At 38.1% G+C, this 20,025-nt stretch overlaps 1 protein-coding gene across 4 annotated transcripts in view; it reads right to left on the reverse strand.

The window, feature by feature from the left end:
- Positions 1-45: 45 nt before the first annotated feature.
- LOC117207964 (kinesin-related protein 4-like) overlaps positions 46-20,025 on the reverse strand; it is a 63,392-nt gene continuing 43,412 nt past the window's right edge. For 3 of the 4 annotated variants that reach the window (XM_033448708.1, XM_033448707.1, XM_033448709.1), the window contains 2 exons: positions 5,552-5,829; positions 46-5,272 (listed from right to left, as the gene is read on the reverse strand). In XM_033448708.1, the coding sequence (XP_033304599.1) occupies positions 1,469-5,272; positions 5,552-5,829 (4,082 nt within the window). In that variant the 3' untranslated portion in view covers positions 46-1,468. The remainder of the gene's footprint in view (positions 5,273-5,551; positions 5,830-20,025) is intronic. The other variant, XM_033448710.1, reaches the window with a different exon arrangement.

Below are 20,025 nucleotides of genomic sequence, written 5' to 3' on the forward strand. Positions count from 1 at the left end.
TTGGTAGTTAAAAATTCCGTGGGACTGTCATAAATAGCATTGAAAATTTTCTTTACTTCTTTATTCGTATCGTTTAGTGGTAATAAAGATCGAATACCTGTCGAATGTATAATTCAGTCGCACCTTTAAAACCGAGCAACGAAATGGTCCTTAGCAGGGTAATCGATTCTTTTCCTCGTATTGCAATCATTCTTTTGAATAAATCCCTCTTCTTTCATCGTTGCTCGCATTTTTCCACGTTATGTGTATAGTTGATTTTCACGTGTTACACATATAAATTGTCCTTTCGTTTCGTATTTGTTCGAATTTATTTAATATAATAGATATCACATTAACTCATAGAAGTGCTGTACATAGATGGATAGAGAATACATAAGAATAGTAGTAATGAATGACAAGTTTATAATATTCTCTCGCAGTATACTCAACTTCGGAATAGGAACAAACAAAGAAAAATAAATATATGTTACCTGTCGTCCACGTTTTCTGTTTATGTGTACGTGTATGTTCGAATGTGTGAATACGTTCGTGTTCATATGTTATGTTTATATGTTTCTGCGTACGTATTTGTACATACGCGTGACATGTATGTGTAATGTAAGTTTTCTTCTATAAAAAGTACGGCGATTAATTATTATCATGTATAATGCACATATAAAATTAAAAAGTATAAAAAACCGTCCAGCTTCGTCATTTACGTTAAGAATATGTTAAGAAACCGACTCGTACGGTCAAGCGTGACGTAACACTCTCTCCGGATTCCGAATTTTAACTGTTGGTGACTTGGTGAACTTGCGCTGCTTGTGTAATGTCATGTTTACAGGCCAGTTACAGCACCAAGAGTGGGCATTCCTCTTCAATTAATATCTCAAAGACCGCTTCCGGAAATGCGTCCATTTATTTACAAAAAAAAAAAAAAAAAAAAAAACATTCGATATTTTCCTCGCTTTTTAATTCGCGTTTCTTCTTTCTTATCTCTCTCTCTCTCTCTCGCATTCCGATTTTATTACATATCTTTTGCTACCAGCAAGACATCACATTTCCAGCACGATCGAAGCAGTCAAAAGCGATAGCATATATTTTATTTTTTCTTTTTCTTTTTTTTTTTAGTATATATTCTCTCTTACACCACCCTCTCTCGCACGCTTTCTCTCTCTCTCTTTCTTTCTCTCACTCTCTCACGCTTTCATCCATTCTCTTTCTCTCGCGCAATCTCTCTCCGCCGATATAGATAAACAGACTTATTACTTCATCGGTACATATACACATTAATATATTATATTTTATAGTTTACGCTAATTATAGTAAAAACTTTTTCCGGTTCGTTATATATTCCCTAAGAAACTACTTTTTTTTTTAGCGGATGTTCTGATGTTTCTCTTTTTTTGGTAAATATAGAACGTTTATCAGTGCGTGATGTACGATCGACATAAAACTAAGATTGAAATCGGTCTTGTTTACCGCAAATTCAATCGGAACTCATGATCAGCTGGTTATCGTTTGGAGTAACAACAGGCGACAGATCTTTTTTCGGTACGTCATCGATCATCGAGTCGATTAACGCGTTTATCTCAGACACGCCATTCTGTAGTACCTTTCCTTTGTCGGTGCTTGTTTTTCCCATAGACGAAGTTTTGGAAACTTTCGTTACAGTGGTAGATTTCTTGGTTGGTGACGCAGCCGTGGTAGTTTTCGTTGTCGAGGATACACGTTTTACCGTGGTTGTGGTAGAAGCACTGGTAGATAAACGAGTCGTCTTGCTAGCAGCGGTACTTGTTCGCCCCATGGAAATCTGCTTGTTGGCTGTTTCTTTAACTTGTTTATCGATTATCGGCGACTTGCTGGCGTTTAAGCGAGCTTTCATAGCATTTCCAACGGCTGGAGCCGTTTTAGGTCTCGTACTAGCCGCCGTGGTAGTATTGGAAGCGTTGGTCGCGGTGCTGCTGAATTTTGGAGTTATGCTGGATTTGACGGTCGTGGTGGTAGCAGATGCTGGTTTCGGTTTCGTCGTTGTTCCGGAGGACAGTCGCGTAGTGGATGTTTTGACTAGCGTGGTTTTGGTTATGGACGGTGTTTTGCTAGAAGGTTTAGTCGCGGTTGGTTTAGTCAAAGGTTTCACGTCACCGTTTGCAGTAGGTTTCTTATCGGTGGAAGTCGGTTTCGGCGAGGATGTCGTGGCGACAGGTTTTGGTTTAGAGACACTGCTGACGTTGGTTCTGCTAGTTGGTTTCGTTGTAGTAGTCGATGTCGTTGTTTTTGTAGCGGTCTTCGAAACTGATGGTTTGCTGGCCGTTGCAGCGGTTGAAACCGTAGATTTCTTCGGAGCGTCTAGATCTTTCGGACGAGAGGGTGTCGATGGCTTTTTCGTTGCCGCAGTCGGCGTACGCGTCGTGGAACTTGGAGTTTTCGAGGGGGACGTTGGCACTGATTTCGGTGCAGGTGTCTTCGAAGAAGATTTCATTGGTTTTGCTGCGGATACCTTTGATTTCGTTTTGCTTTGTGCTGCAGCTGCACCCGCTGTGACTGCTGCAGCGGTCACGGCCGCCGTTGCAGCTGCTTCGACGATTTTGTTTTCTGCAACTTGGACTGTCTTTTCTATTTCCAATTCCTTCGCTTCTCCCAGTTCCTTAACGTCTTCTGGCTTTTTAACTTCTGGTTCTTTAATCTCTGACGCCATCATTTCTGGTTCTTTGATTTCTGACTTTGTAATTTCTGGTTCTTTGATCTCTGACTCCGTAGTTTTTAGTTCTTTAATTTCAGATTCCATAATTTTTGTTTCTTTAACTTCTGGTTCTTTAATTTCTGTTTCTTTAACTTCTGGTTCTTTGATTTCTAATTCTTTAACATCTGGTTCTTTAATTTCTAACTCCTTAACTTCCGGTTCTTTAATTTCTGGCTCCATAATTTCTGACTCTTTAATTTCTGCTTCGTTAACTTCTGGTTCTTTAATTTCTGTTTCTTTAACTTCTGGTTCTTTGATTTCTAATTCTTTAACATCTGGTTCTTTAATTTCTAACTCCTTAACTTCTGGTTCTTTAATTTCTGGCTTCATAATTTCTGGTTCTTTAATTTCTGCTTCATTAACTTCTGGTTCTTTAATTTCTGACTCCTCAACTTTCGGATCTTTAATTTCTGGCTCTTTAACTTCTATCTGATCCACTTTTGGCTCCTCCAATTTTAATTGTTCAATTTCTGTTTCTGGCTCACCGTTGATTTCTGATTTATCAACTTCCGGCAAAAGTTCTTCGATCTCCTGCCTTTCTCGTATCATGCATTCTACTTCGACTGCAGGTTCTGTGAGTTTTTCTAGTTCTGCGGTGACATTTCTCGATTCTTCCTTCTTTATAAGTTCTTCCTCAAGATCATTAACAACTTTGGATTTAAGAATCTCGTCTTCCGTAGGTTGCAATTGGTTCTCCAAACCTGTGAATTCTTGCATAGAATCGGACAAATTCAAAGTAAATTCCTCAACTGGCTCCGCCTTTGGCTCTACAGCTTCCATCGTCGCTTCTGTCGATATCGTTGGTCCCATCGGTTCCTCTACACAGTTCGTTGTTTCCTCCGCTTCGTCCTCCGCAGTAACGTCTTTCGATTCGGTTACATCTAGTTTTTGGCCAATATCGATAGGGCATTCCATAGAGCAAACAATATCGTCAACTGGTTTTTCCTGAAGTTCCTGGGGAGAAAGGGATGGTGTCATCGAAGAGGCAGGATGTTTTACGCAAACGTCCTGCTGTTCTTCGGCAAAATCTAATAAATTCACTCCCTGCACCGATGATTTCGTGCATACTAAATCGTCGACTTCCTTCTCATCGAACTGTACGTTTGAAACTATATCCTGTTGAACCAGTTCGAACGCGTCACCAGCTTCTGTGGAATACGTTTGATAAGAATCAGCAGTTTCTTCCGTACGTGACACTTGACAAACGTCGATCGTTTCGGCGGCAGACGATTGGGAAACCACTTCGTTGCTTTCCATACCATACGATTGGAAGTTGTATTGTGTGGGTATAAATTCTGGAGCATCCGCGTGTAACGAAGATCGAACCTGTATGGAAGACTGAACTTGTGCGCTCTCAGTGGTTGCTATCATCGAATCATTTTCCATCGTATCAGGAACTGGTGACAAGGACGAGGGAGTATCAGCCTCGTTCGAGTAAATATCTTTTTGAAGATCGCTTCCAGCAAGAGCAGCGGTGTCCTCGCTAGCTTCGTCTATGAGCTTGGTTTCGTCTATGTCGACGCTCGAAGGCGATAACGGTTGTTCGTTATCGATGGAAACGGGTTCTTTTTTCGACTCGAATTCCGCGGAATAATTCTCGGCCAATGGGGAATGATCGTATTTCACGGTTTCTTCTTGTTCCAATTGGGAACACTCTGATCGCGGATTTAAGAAATCAACGCTGTTGGTTTCCGATTCGTCCGCGTGCCCGATGAAAGTATCCTGGCAATTTTCTTGTTGCAAAGACAGATTCGCGAATACGTCAACGAGCTTGTCGGAAAATGCTGGCTTCTTGTCTAGCAGTTGCTCGGCAGTGGGTCCGGTGGTTATTACGTTCTTCGAGTCAACTTCCATGTTCGGTGACTCCGCCATGAATTCTTCTTCTTCCTCCTTTTCCATAATGCCATTCTTATCCTCCAAATCGGTGTTGCTTAGATTATGAACGGCGTTCAAGTCGACGCTTTTGTCGAACGCCGCTTCGAAGTCGCTGGGTGTGAAGGACATAGCCATCGGGTCTTTAGCGATGTCATACTCGCGGTCGGAGCTTGAGAAAGATTCGTCTATCGCGGAGATACCTGTTCTGTGGAATTCGCTAGCTGTTAAGAAGCTGACTGCCGATTCGTCTCCAAATTCAGCTTTCGTCGACGATATTTCAGAATCGTCCATATTCCCGGATATACTGGTCGCCTTTTGTTGATCAGGCATAAAATCTGTATAGTCGGTGGTACGACACGACACACTATCGCCATTTTGGTACTCTTTCTCTTCGACCTCGACTTCTCTTGGTCGCTGGCACACTTCTTTCTCGAATTCGCTCTGACTGGGTACCTGTATGTCGTCCATCTGTGGAACTTGTTTGAAAGGCGAGCCAGAAACAGGATAATCCTCGACGAGATTCATTCTCGTTCCCATAAACTGCGGTGAAATGGGAATGAATTCTGCCGCGTCAGGATTCAATTGAAAATCCACGTCCTTCGGCTGATCTTGCTCCTCTGCGCAACGATCCTCCAATTTTATCGGTTTCTCTTCCATTCTATCTTCGGTGCTAATCTATTTGCAAAAAACGATTTTCCGTTAAAACCTAATAGTATCGCGTTAATTAAGATCCGGCGAAACGTTCGATTTAACGACAAAATAAAACAAAATATAACGAAAGAAACGAAACGGATCAAACGAAATACCGATTCGAATCGGACCTAGCAATTGCTGCCGATGCTACGATGCCGGGGCATCGTAAATAAACAAATAGCGAATTATTATCGACAAGGGTAGAAGTAAATATACACAAATAGTGGAAATGAAAAATGTTCAATTAAAATTGAAAAATACCTCTGTGTTAAAAAGCTTAGGCGATTCCTCTTTCGGACTTTCGCATTTAATATCTTCCTCTATGCCTTCAGACTGGATTTTCGACTCGATATCTTCCACAGCTAATTCTGGTACGTCGGTTTCTTCTTCCACGTTTTTCGTTTCCTGGGGTTCGTCGACAGGCGTTACGGAATCTTTTTCTTTGTTCGGATCAATACGATAATAGTTCCATTCGTCTTCGGAATCCTCGCTGTCCGCTACATTATCCGGTTCGTGGATCAGTGCATGCTGAAGAGGCTCTGCGAACAATTGATATCGATAAACAACCAGTTAATAATAACAACAACAGCTAACGTTTACGTCAATGTCGTTTTTTAAATGCACCTGTCGCGCACTAATCCTGTAAATATCGCACAATTAATATTTTTAAATGTTTGTAGATTTGAATCAACTAAACGTAGCGAAAGAAATGATATTCCGAATTAGCTAACGATTTAAGTATACTTGGACACATAGTACGAAGAGATAAACTCGCTTGGACGAAGTCGTGGCCTTAGAAAATTAACACAGCGATAAAGCGCAGCTCGAGCAACCGAGGATAGTCGAACTATCGAAACGACCAAACGAAAACAGAAAAATATAATTTTCGTTATTAACGCGTTGAAGAGACGATCACCGGTGACGAAAAACGACAAAATTCGTCGAAATTGATTCACGCTGGAATCATCGAATCGATCAGAAACCACGAACTGTTTCCTTGCAAGATCAACGTCGCGTAGAAACGTAATTTTATCTACACGATTATTTATTTTCGAAATACTTAGATTACAGTTTACAGGAAATTAGTTCTAGCGTCCAAGTATTTAAATTAAAAGAACTAGTAGTATTTGTAAACTCTGCAATATTTTTTAACGCTATGACAGTAAATGCAGCACAAAGCGTTTACGTAATTTCGTTTCTTTTTTTTTTTCCTAATAAAATACTAATTACGTACACATGCATGTACCGTATCCTACGGAAATAAGCGACACTCCGGCACCGACAGCGAAACATACAAAATTCACCTGGCGATTTAACGCGTCGATCACTTATTTACAAATTTCGACGAATTTCGAATTTTTTTCACGACGAACTAAATATACGCAGACAACGTATATATCGATGGTACTTGCATCGCCAGTTACGTCAAACGACCATCGGTTCGTAGGCGAAACACGATCGGCTCGACCCTATGCGTTAACGATACACGGTCCGCTTGCTACAGAAGGAACAAAAACTGTTTCGAAGCATCAAAGATCGAACATCGAGATAAGACTTCGTGACGATCGATTCTACTACTACCGTTTTCGATCCCACGTCGCTTCTCTTTTTTTCTTTCTTTTTCTCACGACACGATAACGTGCTGCAACAGAACAGAAAATGCAACGAGACAGAACGCAAAGGAGAAAAAACTGTGGCAATTCGTAAACGCGAAGTATAGGACGGTGATCGTTGGAGAAAGGGCGATAGTACTCACAAGTCGAAGAAGCAAGCGAGTTTGCAGTAGGATATCTGGCCGCAGGAGCGATCGCCGCTGACTAAGAGGAACTACGCCCGCCAACAGATGCATTATCGATCTAGTCTAGAGAGCCCCCGGTGCACCCCCTTCCGCGACGGCCCTGCCACCACCCACCTGTACCACCACACACACCGCGTATAGCAACAGTCGCACCTCATCTCCAACAGGAACGCCGCTCCTACGATTGGTTCTGGCCCTGCACACACAAGGTGACTCACCCTGCCGTCGGTGCAGGGAATTTCGCTTTAAAGACGAGCAACCGGTGTTCCATCAAATTCACCCCATACTCTGATTCACCGTACGGGATGCCATCGCTCCGCCGCGCCGCGCCGTGCCGCGCCGGCTGATCGACCCACCCCTTCGAGTTTGCTTCGTCGAGATGTTCCTCCGATATTCGTGTTCGGTCGTTGAAACAGACTCTACGATAGGTTCCTAGGTGAAAAACACCCCGTTCGCCATACACACACACACATCGATTCTTTCAGTATCATAAATTAGAGAAACGTTGGCAGGGGAGTTAGTATTCGCAAGATTTGCTACGAAACGTTTGCCAATGTTTCTCCAATTTATGGCGTGTGCTTGTGCTCGAGCAGATTATGGTAATGATCGATGCGATCCATGAATAGCGATATGTATCGATAAAATATGGATGAAAAAATGTTGCAGATTATCGAGCGTGAGTTTCGTCTATATGAAATTTCAATGTCGTGATCGTTTAATACGATACGATTCGAAGCCACGGAACGATATCGACCGATCTACGTTTTTTTTTCTTTTTTCAATCTTCTAAACGTACCTTTACAAAATTTGTTTTACGCGTCCGTCCAATAAACCGATCCTTCTGACTTTTCAAAAAATGTCGTTTGCTCCAATTTAAAGAAAAGTTATTCCGTTTGAAAGAGCCGAACGATATTTATGTTCCCAACTGTATATAGTATCTCAAGTTAATTCTTTCCTCTTTTCTCATTTCGAATGAAATGTTATCGAAAGAAACCAACGAACAGATACGACTGAAAATATCGAGAAACGTATTGCGTTTGATTTATGGCATTCATGCCATTCTTATTATATATATATATATATATCTTGCTTATATTTACACGTTGAATAAGTTTTAAACGCATGCACGATTTATTTGTGTCGTTCTGTACGAGATCATCGGGCGTCCCAATATTTTTATGAAAATAAAACACGTCTTTTGCTCTTACAGCGCTGACATGGTATCGCTATAACGAATGAATGTAACGTTAACGATGCACAAATGACCAACTAATGAAATCGACCAACTAAACGAAGTTGTGATATAACAGAGAAGAGAATGATTTACGCAATGATTATTTGAATCGAGTTTAAGAGAATTTGAGGATATAAAAGGAAGCTTAGGATATTTCAGAGAAACTAAGAATCTTCTTAAACTTTGGTGTATTTGCTGATCCTTTTTATTTGCAAATCATATATATTTTTTTCGATCATTTATTTATTTATGCGAATAATTATGGTCACAGATATATTCTAAGCTATAAATACTACGCACCTGCTATTTAGCTATTGGTATTAAATAAGGGATTTGTTATAATATATTATTATCAAAAAAGATCCGATATATGTATATATACACACACACACACGTATGTATATTAAATAAACGCCTATAGCTTATTGCAATTTTAACTATGTGTAATCATCACGCGTGGCTAATAAATGTTTCATCGTTACAGCACGCTTTCGATATATGCACTTGTTGCATATTTTGCGTATTCTTTGCGTAAATGAATATACCTCTGTACATTTTCACGTATTACGTTTCCATACCACGCGTATATCATTTTCATATTTTAATGTATTTCAGACGAACGAACGCCCGCAATCTAGCGAGAATATTTTAATAACATACATATTCTTTCTGCGGTTAATAAGAGGAAACGATCACGATGAGCAACTACCATTAAAAGATACATTTACAGCGTAAAGCGATAGGCAGTTACCACTTCACGTAATCGAAAACTCTAGAAGCCAAAAGTGTACATAGAAACAGGCTCAAGGGATGCCAAAAAAAGGGCAACCCACGCGGAGAACGTTGTCTTAACTCGTTCCTAATTCTAACCTTCCTTCCTTACCACCAACGCAAATCCGTTCCAACGATCTCCGCGTGCAACTTTCGAGATACATACTTGCATCCATTTAGTTTCCCTCCCGAGACGACAACTATTTTAGCTGGATAGTCCTCCTCTTTTCTCGGTTCGCTCCTTTGCATTTGCGTTCCATCGTTCTCTTTCAGCCGATAATTTCAATCTCGGAACAGATTTCGATTAACGAAGCATCGTTTCCGACGCTGCGCGTTATTCCAATAAAAATAACGAAAACGTTGAATTTATCATCATCTTTGTATTCGTTGTTCGAGATAACTTGTATCCAAAGTTAGTATACACCAGGGGACATTGTGCCGCGTATTTATACATATACAATACCCTAAACTAAACGAAGTCTGCAGGAAGATTCATCGGAACGAGGCGAAAAGCAAAAAACCAAAGAAAAAAGAGCGTGCGTCGAAAAGATTTGTCCCGAAAGAGGACTCCCGTTGTATCCGTACGCGTGTCTTTCTCTCTCTTTAGCTAGCTTCTTTTTCTCCTGCTTCTTCGTTCTTCGCTTTTTTCTTCATTTCGACCGTACGTACGGTGCAACGCATCGGTTCAACTTGGTGTATATAGAGAGCAAGGGAGAGCTAATTTTAAACCGGCGACAAGCAGGCAGAACAGAGACAGGAAAAATAAAAGCGAACCGACACTCTGCCGCTATTCGAGGCTCAGTCTCTCTAAGCTGCACCTGACCCGATCCCTGTTGTCATTCGATGTACAGTACCCGATTCGAATGGCAAAAAGTACATATTTTCTTTACAAGGATGCTGTGGTTTCCTAGCGATCTGCGAGAGGTCGAACGTATCGGTCTTTGAACGGTCGTGGATAACCAGCAAACACGACGAATTCGATATATGACCCACGAACACACGACTGTGTTTACTATGAGAATTTTCTAATAATTTTATTTACGTCTCAGACTCGTACTCGAGTGGCGTACAAGTACTAGTCTGTTTGAAAAGTTTCGTCTATTTCTAACGAGAATAATAATATTTCATTTTTCATTGGTTGCATGGGAAAAAATATACACTTAGTGTTTTTTATTTAAAAATCATCGGATTCGACGTAGTTTCGTTATATTTGTATCGCGTTGACTTGTGTATTTCACGCGAATTTAGAACGGTGTGCGGCGCAGCTTGAAAAACGCGCAACGATACGTTAGACTTCTCCAACGTAGTAAGTATTTGAGAAAGACTGATCATATCGAAACAAAAGGAAGAGCTACGTTACCGACTGTGATTCGAGCGAGCGTAAAACGTCACAGATGGTTACGAGTTTCGGAACAATGATTTGACGTAAGGATCGCTGCTGGACAAATTATCGGCTTCGCACGGACAATAAACGCCATGCCGCGATCGTTTACTACAGTTACGGTTTGCTACACATGCGTTCCGAGTACGACACACGTATACCGAGAGGTTTCTATTTGAAATCGTATTGCTGTTTTTATTCTACTTCCTCTTTCGTCAAACGCGATTAAAAATCACGATATCGAGCGGTGTTCTGTTCTAGGTCTTGCATGGTCGTTAGGTAGACCTAAGGATCGCTCGGCGATGTTACGGTTAAAAATCTAGTATAGATAAAATTACGCGTATTATTTGCGAATAAGATGAAACATTAACATAATTTCATTTGCACGTTTATTTATACTATCGATGAAAAAATTGATAATATAAATTACGGAGTATTTGAAAATATCTTGTATCATGGGAAGCTGTGTATCGTATAGAACCCCCTCCCTCATCCAATGAGTGACATAAAACTCTCCACGTTATTACGAAGGCTCGCCCGAGAAAGTATCGCAAATTAAAAATAGACTTAACCTTGAAACGCATATATCGATGAAGGGTCTCGCCACAAAATGTCAATTTAATGACGTATGAAAAGAAAAAGCTTATCCATTATTACGAGAATATTGCTTTCACTTTCGTTCGAAATGCTAATCTGTTCATAGCGATAAGCCGATATATCGGCAATTTATTTACAGTTTTTCTTTTACAGTTCTTGCTTTATAACATGTATACATACATACATGTATACACCGTTATATGGAGCTCTGGCAGACGTAAAAGCATAAGGAGAAAATGTTTCCTATTTGTTGCAAATACCGTCAAGCATCGAGCGTATATAAAATTATTTTCTACGCGTACCTGAATATTTTGTAATTCAAATAATTTAAATTCTTTGCGGAACCTGTGACTTCTGTCTACGAATCAAGCAAGCAGTTTTAGGATAACGTTGAAAGAGAAACGCGCATTCTTTTAATCGAAAAGTCAATGTTTATGACTGTAAATCGTTAATCAACATTGGAACTACCAAACCCGAAAAGGACGATATTTCATAAAAGTGAAACGTTTCGATCGTCTCAAGATGCATGTACAAATTAACTAAATAAATTGTATTCCTAAATTAATTACTACAGATAAATATTTCCACATACATATATAATGCTTTTCACTGCAAATACCCTTGAGAATTGAATGGCCGGATATTCAGATAATAACCGATTGAACGTTTAATATTCGAGCATAGGGGAAATGTAATTATTTGAGCATAGGATATAGTACAGTGTGAGTAACCAGTGAAGCATAGTTAACCAGTTAATACGGTTTTACATTACATTCTCTGTCCAGTATTTTATAATAGTTACATACTACGCTAGTGCATTTTTCCTCAAGGAATTTCTTTCTTTTACATTTGCACTGCGTGTTTCTCTCTGTCGTACGATGCGTGCGTGTATGTACGTCGAAGTAAAACGTTTAGCATTTGGCTTCGTTTCAAAACGTTAAAACGTTAAAAATTTGATCACTTGTAGCATTTTTCCTCCAAGCTTTTCGTTTGTAAAAGCTAACCAAGTTCAATCATGGTTCATGAGATATCGAATTCATCGTTAAATAATTTTCGATCGTTTTCCTAGAAGAATCGACGAATTAATGTACCGTATGCGATGGTCTTTATCCCATCTTCCTATATCATTGGTATAGGGAAGATCACGACCGCGAAGAACGCGATGCGTCGTATACATAGGCCAGTGTAATTTACTTAAGTTTGAGGTAAGCCGATCCATGCTACACGCACTAGGTTAGATCCAATTACTAGCTTGCAGACGAGAGACCTCGCTAATGTCGTGACACGCTAAACCGACCGCGCTTATATCTTTTTCGGGCTTTCAAAACTGCAATACAGTTAGTAGCACGTGATTCAACGACATAGAGTTTTTAATATTAATTATATAACAAACGCCACTGGGGATAATATTCGCAATATTTTTCTTTTTTTCTAATTAACACGCTTCAGAGCAGCGTGTTCCACTTTTTCCCCATTGTCGCGTTTACTCCATGTGTTTACCTGATGACACCCTTAATTTTTTTTGCGTCGACACGCAATGGATCGACGCGCAAATTTTTAACATGGTACGTATATTCTATTGCCATTGGAGTACAATTACTCGTAGAATGTTTAACATTGATCGATTTAAAAAATAGAAAGACGCGGTGCAAAACTGCAGAAGAGTTTTCGCTTTTATCGATATTAGATAAAAGGATGTTCACGATATAATTTATTGTATACCATGATATCTCCTATTGTGAGTCATACGAGTCATACGAGTCATACAATTCATACAGTACAATAATTATCTGTTAATATTTATAGGTATTTTTTCGTAAGGCATTAGTCGATTAAAGATATACGTAACACGTATGACGTTCAAAACATAATATGCGAATTTAATCCATCATCGTCAAGGTAATTAACTATCTCGGAATAAATATTAATGTTTGTATTAACATATTATTTATATTTATATTTCTTTTACGGTAATGCGACTCACTCTGTTCACACGGTATAACATCTTAGAAAAGAGAATATTATTCAGAATTATAATTTACGTTTCTTTTTTTATCTAAGGTTTTCTTTATATTTTTAGATCATACTATCAGTTTTTTGATAATTCCCAAATTATATGTATAATACATTAAAACATTTATACCAAGGTCTTTTCTTATATCACAGATCTATATTATACTAAAATAAATAATATCTATTTAGTTCATTTATGAATTTATAGAAAATAATGAAAATTCATTTTTCTAATATCATCTACAAAAATAAATATTAAATTATGCGACAACGAATCTACAAAATGAAAGATTAAATTTTGCTTTAGAGCAAGAATAATTTTTAAATGATCTCTAAATTTTCTGATAATATTTGACTAGTAGAGTATTATAAAAAAAAAGAAAAGAAAAGCATCAGTGAGTTTAGAAAACTTTAATGCCGAAGACAGTTACGCTATACTGTCCACTCGACGTGGACGTACACATTCGCAGAACATTAAATATCACCCAATCGAGGTTGCAGGTAAATGAGGTTAGGTTTAAGATTGGGTCAGATTTTAGACAGACCTGTTTTAGGTTAGATTTATAACTGAACTACATACATACACAAGTAGCAATCAAAACTGTAAACTGGCATATTGGGATTCTACTCCTAGACGTTATCAAAAAATACATGAATATTGGAAAAAATGTTGCATGTCAATCAAATAAAATTTTAATAAACGCACTCGCGGAATTAAGATTCTTAAAATTGCTTTCTTATATCAAAATTCTATATTCTTCAATAACTTTGACCAGCCTTTTTGTTTCATAAAAATTATTCGCTTTGTAAATAAAGCAGATGGTGGAAACCCGTATCCAAATGATAGTTTGAAAATTCTAAAAGGCTAATGTATCGTTGATTGTGACCAATACGGGTAAACTGATAAAAAATTAGACAGTGCATCCTGCATTGCAAATTCACCGCCATACTTTCATGATATGGATATTATTTTCGTACATATAAATTATGCATGTTTCGATATACCGAATAGTATACACAAAGATAATGAAATATCGTAAAATTGGTAAAATAGTGCATTTAACCGGAGTCGATTTCTTTTTTATTATTATATTTTTTATATATTAAAATTACATTATATTTAAAACATCCCAAGTAATTGAAAAAGATTCGTACGGATAATGAATTTTCTGAGAATTCTTTGCTGCAAATATTGTTCAACTTTGATCTAATTTTTAGTGATGTAACATATTTTCCTAAATTATTCTATAATGGGTTTAACAAGTTAAATAGTTGGGACTTGTAAGAATTCTGTTATGTATATAGTATTATCAAAATGAAACCAATGAAATATAAGTATAAATATTACATAAACACGAATCTATTAATTGCGATAGGTAATAATTTCAATGATATTAACTTAATAAGATAATTGGTTAATCGAAGAAACGTAGTATATCAGCTCAAATCTCTATGTTCTATATTCATTTCTATAAATGCATTTGAAGAAATTCGAAACATTTAAATAAATTTTAAAATTATATCAAATACTTAGAAACAAAGTATAGATACGTTCAAAATAAGACTATTCTTTTTCAATAAATCATCGCATAAAATTGTTAAATTCGATCCAGGTTATAAAACGTATCGTACGTGATTTTTGAATTGTACCATTTTGCTAACGTCACAGTGTGTCCATGGAACGTGAATAATACTACGTTTCAGCTATATGTACATTTACGTTGTGTGGATTATGTCGCCAAGGAGCAAACAAATTCTTCATTTTACCACTCATTTTTGAAATGCACGCTGCTACAAATGTTCAATCTTCAGATATCAATAAAACAACTTTATATGTCGTATGCTCTCCGAATCGATAGAAAAGAAAGAAAAAAAGCTATTAGAAATTCAACTTCCACCGCGTGAAGGCGAACGGAAAGAATCTACTACCTCACCATTTCTTGGCTATGCATCAACCTTTGAATTTAATTCTAAGAAATCCAGCCAAGCCCATGACGACGATGGTCGGCCTTTTGTAGAACAATAATGAAACAAACTAAGGATACGAGGATTTTACCAACGAATCGATATAACGAGTAACATTTGGAAAATTTGGAAAATTGGCTACGAAATCCTACGTATCATACGAAATCAACCGGCAGATTGAACGCCGGCCGGCATCCGTTCCAAATTTAAATTCTCCGTAAACGGTTCATGGTGGACGTGATTAACGTACATACCTTAGAGAACGCTCTTTCACTGGCACCGTCTGCTTCTGAATACTACACGAAACTTTATAGAAGTTTTGCGTCGATCTCAGAAGAAATAATCGATTAATTTATTATCAAAACGCACTATACACTAATTCAAGTGATTTTACACGACGAAAACAACTCAAGCAGGATGAAAGAAGTCGCACATTCGCAATCGTCCGGGGCTCGAGTCCAACTGCCGGAACCCCCTCCAGTCGACCCACGCGGCATGGCGTGCCATTGGTCGATGCCCGCACACTCGTGCGCCAATCCAAATGTATCACGACTCTCCTATCCAATCGCACGTATTCACGACGATTCCAGATACTTCGACCGTTTGGCGGTAAATTTGACACTGTGAATTTTGCGCGCGTGTAATTATCATAGTTATTGGTAATAATCTCAGAGATTTATACGACGTTTGAACGATATAAAAACTGTATTCTTCGAATGAATTTTATTTGAGCCCCTAAAAAAGAAGGGTGGGATAAAAACAGAAAACGAATAAAAGAAGAGATATCATAAATTTTTACGTATCAAGCGAGTGTCTAGTTCCATAACGATTCAATTGTAAAGAAATTTGGAAACTGTATAAATATAACTAATTATATTTCTATATTTAACGCAGTCAAGAAATTATATATTAATATTTCGCCTAGGATATCGATTTTCAATAAATAAAGCCGTATGTCCTTAACAAAGTTTCTAATTATCATAGCCGTTGTAAAAGTATAATTAATTTTCTTACAACCCGAATTAAATATTAAGAAAATTCACCGACGACATAGTAGGAGTAAAACGACCTTGCGAATGCATGCTCAGATAAATTTAGACAGATAGAAAAAGAGGGGCGTGGTATAGTGAATAACTGCGCGCATACATGAACGGCATACGTGGCTTCTTTGGCACGTAAGTGTCATGACGGTTCTCCTTTTTTAATATCATACTGTACTTCGAAGAAAACAGTCGGTAACGCTTTCCTATTGCTCATGAACGAAAATATTCAACCTTACGCTCCCCTTAAACGTGACCGTATGTAAAATTCTGTACACAGGATACGTCTGAATTGTATTAACGCTTAAACGTAACATTAATTTAACATCGATGAACATCCAACTCGAAATATTCATCATATATACAGAGTGTTTCGTTTAACCGCAAACGATGAAATATCTGCAGGATCGACGTTACAAAGGAATCGTTCGTACAAAAGTTGTTTGGTACATAGGAGGGCATTAGGAAGTGCAAATAATATTTTTAGTAGTGGAGGAGATATTAAATCACGACACCGTACCACGTAATGTCGTAAATTAGATCCGAAGTTGAATCTTATGTGACGTAATTCGATGGAATTAGATGGTGCAGTCACGCAGGGTTCGGCTACCAATTTACGTTCATCTTCGGATCTAATTTATGACATTCCGCTACACGGAATAATATCGTGCGACAGGTCGTTGTATTCACCCGAACAAACGTCACCATATTACGAATAAAAAAAGTACAAGGTTTCATAAAAAAAAAGAAACTATCTCAACTTTGATATCTTCTCCACTACTGTACATACGAAAAAATTATTTACACTATCCGATGCCCATATACCAAACAACTTTTGAAGGAATAAATCTTTTTGTAACTTCGATCCCTCGAGAGATATTCCACGATTTCCAGTTAAACGAAACACCCCTCCGAATAACCGTGTATCTTGTAAGAAAAAATAAAAGTAAAATATCAATGTTTTTTCCATTTGCGTATTAATATAGCCCAGATTCCAGATGCATCCTGTATTTCATCGCGAGACTTATTACTTCGTATTACCAACTCCATCTCTTCTTCCCTCCCATTCTTCTCACACCTTCTAGATATGTATTTGTTATTTTATTTGGTCAGGTTTTTCTTATAAAACGACGGTCATTAATACCGTTACCGAAGGACGAATCGAGGAATCCTCTGGTCGATCCGAATCTTAGCGAATACACAGCAAGCGTTTAACGCTTACATCAACGCAGGATTTTCATCAGCTTCTTCAACCGAATATCGTCTTTTTAATTATTTTATCCACCGTTCATCTTGCGTACTCGTTTTACAATAAATGTGTATCTTTTTATACAGGGTGGTTGGTAACTGGTGGTACAAGCGGAAAGGGGGTGATTCTACGCGAAAAAAGAAGTCGAAAATATAGAATACAAATTTTTCGTTCGAGGCTTTGTTTTCGAGAAAATCGACTTTGAATTTTCGCTCGGTACGCGTGCATTTTATCGCGTCTCGTTATAACGGATCTCACTGTAGATCGTTGTCTCGATGGATATTATCGCGGTTTAAGTTTGTTTTTGCCGTAAAGGAAAATTAGGAATACATAATGAAATAATACGAAGTAATCGTACAGTTTATTATTACAAAAATTGCTGAAAATGTTGCAGTTATAACGAGACACGATAAAGTGCACGCGTACCGAGCGAAAATTCAAAGTCGATTTTCTCGAAAACAAAGCCTCGAACGAAAAATGTTTATTCTATATTTTCGACTTCTTTTTTCGCGTAGAATCACCCCCTTTCCGCTTGTACCACCAGTTACCAACCACCCTGTATATCGTTCAATTTATGGCGAATATTTTAGAATCACGATGTTCGTAGGCTCAGCCGTTTGCAGTTAGGAAGTTAACGTTTCTTCCTATTCAATTCGGCGATGAAAAGCCGAATTTATTTACGAGGGAAAACTTGCTACGATCGAGAGGAAATTACTTCTTATCGTCTATGCATCAATTTATTACCGTACACTTACATTTTATAACGTTTCAAAGTGTGATATTTTTTGAAACAAGAGTTTAGGCGATTACTTAGGAGAGTAATTAATAGTAATTAGATTGATGTATCGTAAATATTATGTTGTACTTTTTCAGACTGATCACCCTTCCGTACAAATGTCAAACAATGCTAAATATTTCGAAGATAAATGACAAAAGTCGAGGATATAAACGATGCCTGTTCGATGAAGGGAACGGAAGGGATAAGGAAGACTCTGTAGAGTTGGGAGAAGGCTGGCAATTTTTGCGAGGCGGATGACAATCAGTGCAGGAAACGCAGTGACTGGCACAAGGTGGTGAAAGCCGAAGTGCAGCGGAAAGTGGGCCGGGTTCCTAGGCGATAGAAAGAACGCGTAACAGCTCTCCAGCGTCCCACGTTTCACGTTTGTATTTACGAGCTGAACAGGTCTAATATCGGACAATTCGTCCAAATCCGGTCTGACCAAATTTGAAACTCGGAAGATGATAGCGAGAAAACGACAGTTTCTATCGTTCGAAAGGCTTCCTGTAATATTCATCTAGACTATTATCTTTTAGAAAATGCACGAAACGCGGAATTACGATTAGGAAACACGATTATGAAAATCGATTAACAAGTCGTATACGATTGCGCGCGAAATCTGCATCGCGAGGGTAAAGAGGTTTTGCGAAGAACGTCGCACGGTTTAGGAAAATGATCGAAGAAATTGTTTTTAATGCTAACTTTAAGTTAAAGGTTACATCTTACATCGTAACACATTTTTGACGCTTTTTACCACAACTTATCGACTACCGAGAGCAAGAACAATTGATTAGAGAATTAAAGAAGCTGTACAAAATGTTTGTTCTTCTGAAAACGTGCGGTTGGTGAACTTGTACCATCAATTCAAATTCACCACCAATTCACGGCTTCAAATTATTATTGCATCGTGTGTAACCTTGTTTTCATCTGTTAGAACTTAAATCTGTTAGCTTAATTTTTACGTATCGTGCTTAAATAATTTATACTGCTAGCAATTTCTTCTTCGTGTCGCAACTGTGAAAAAGAATTTCACATTATCCGTTGCGATCTAACGATAGACACTTGCGTGTAGCGTAGCCCGATGAAAGCTCTTCTAAAATACTTATTTCAAATTTAGATAGTAATTTAAATAGTTGGAATTTAAATACCTTCTCGAAACGTTCGTTAGTGCGTAAAATAATGCGAGTTTCGCGCAACGACGGTATCGATCCTCTTTCTAACCGGTTTCTTGGAATCACCAAAATCCAGCGTTCCAGCGCAAAAGGAATATGGTAAAATACACAGGACGAAAAGCGTTACGAGAAAAGGCGTTGTTAACCGGCTATCTTTCTCGTACAAAATAAACCTATGCCTTTCTTTTCCTTTTAACTCGTTCACGCGCGATAGATCTCATTTTCTAATTATCATTGCATAGCTGTTGATATCTTAAAATTATCGATTATATTCGCATCAGTCTTTTACACGGATTGCAAAAATTGAATTCTTTCCGTCTGTTGTCGCTCGATGTGCGTATAATACGCCTTTGATATAAATCGGAGAAAATCTGTTTCAAGCCAATAGACATCATATATAAAAGGTAAAGTATAAAAAAATATCTCCACCTTTCGATCCTGATATTACGTTAAAAATATTTTGTTCGTCATCTATGAAAATTAATTCGAATTAATCTGTTCTTCGCGTAAAACGAATCGTCAAACTTTGCAGTTCGAAACAAATATAATCTCGATGATAAACTTTTTCTCGTCTAACGGATAAATCACAAATGAAAAATATTTTTCACGAGGCGGAGGACCTCTATTTTCGTTGCACCGTTTACGTACCACGCGATACGTATCCTGCGTAACTCGAATTTTCGATGTGCTTACGATAGAAAAGAAGACGAATTACGACTCTCAGCAGGAAAAAAAAA

This window comes from Bombus bifarius, unplaced genomic scaffold, assembly GCF_011952205.1.
Source record: "Bombus bifarius isolate JDL3187 unplaced genomic scaffold, Bbif_JDL3187 scf7180000008047, whole genome shotgun sequence".
NCBI classification, from domain to species: Eukaryota; Metazoa; Arthropoda; class Insecta; order Hymenoptera; family Apidae; genus Bombus; species Bombus bifarius.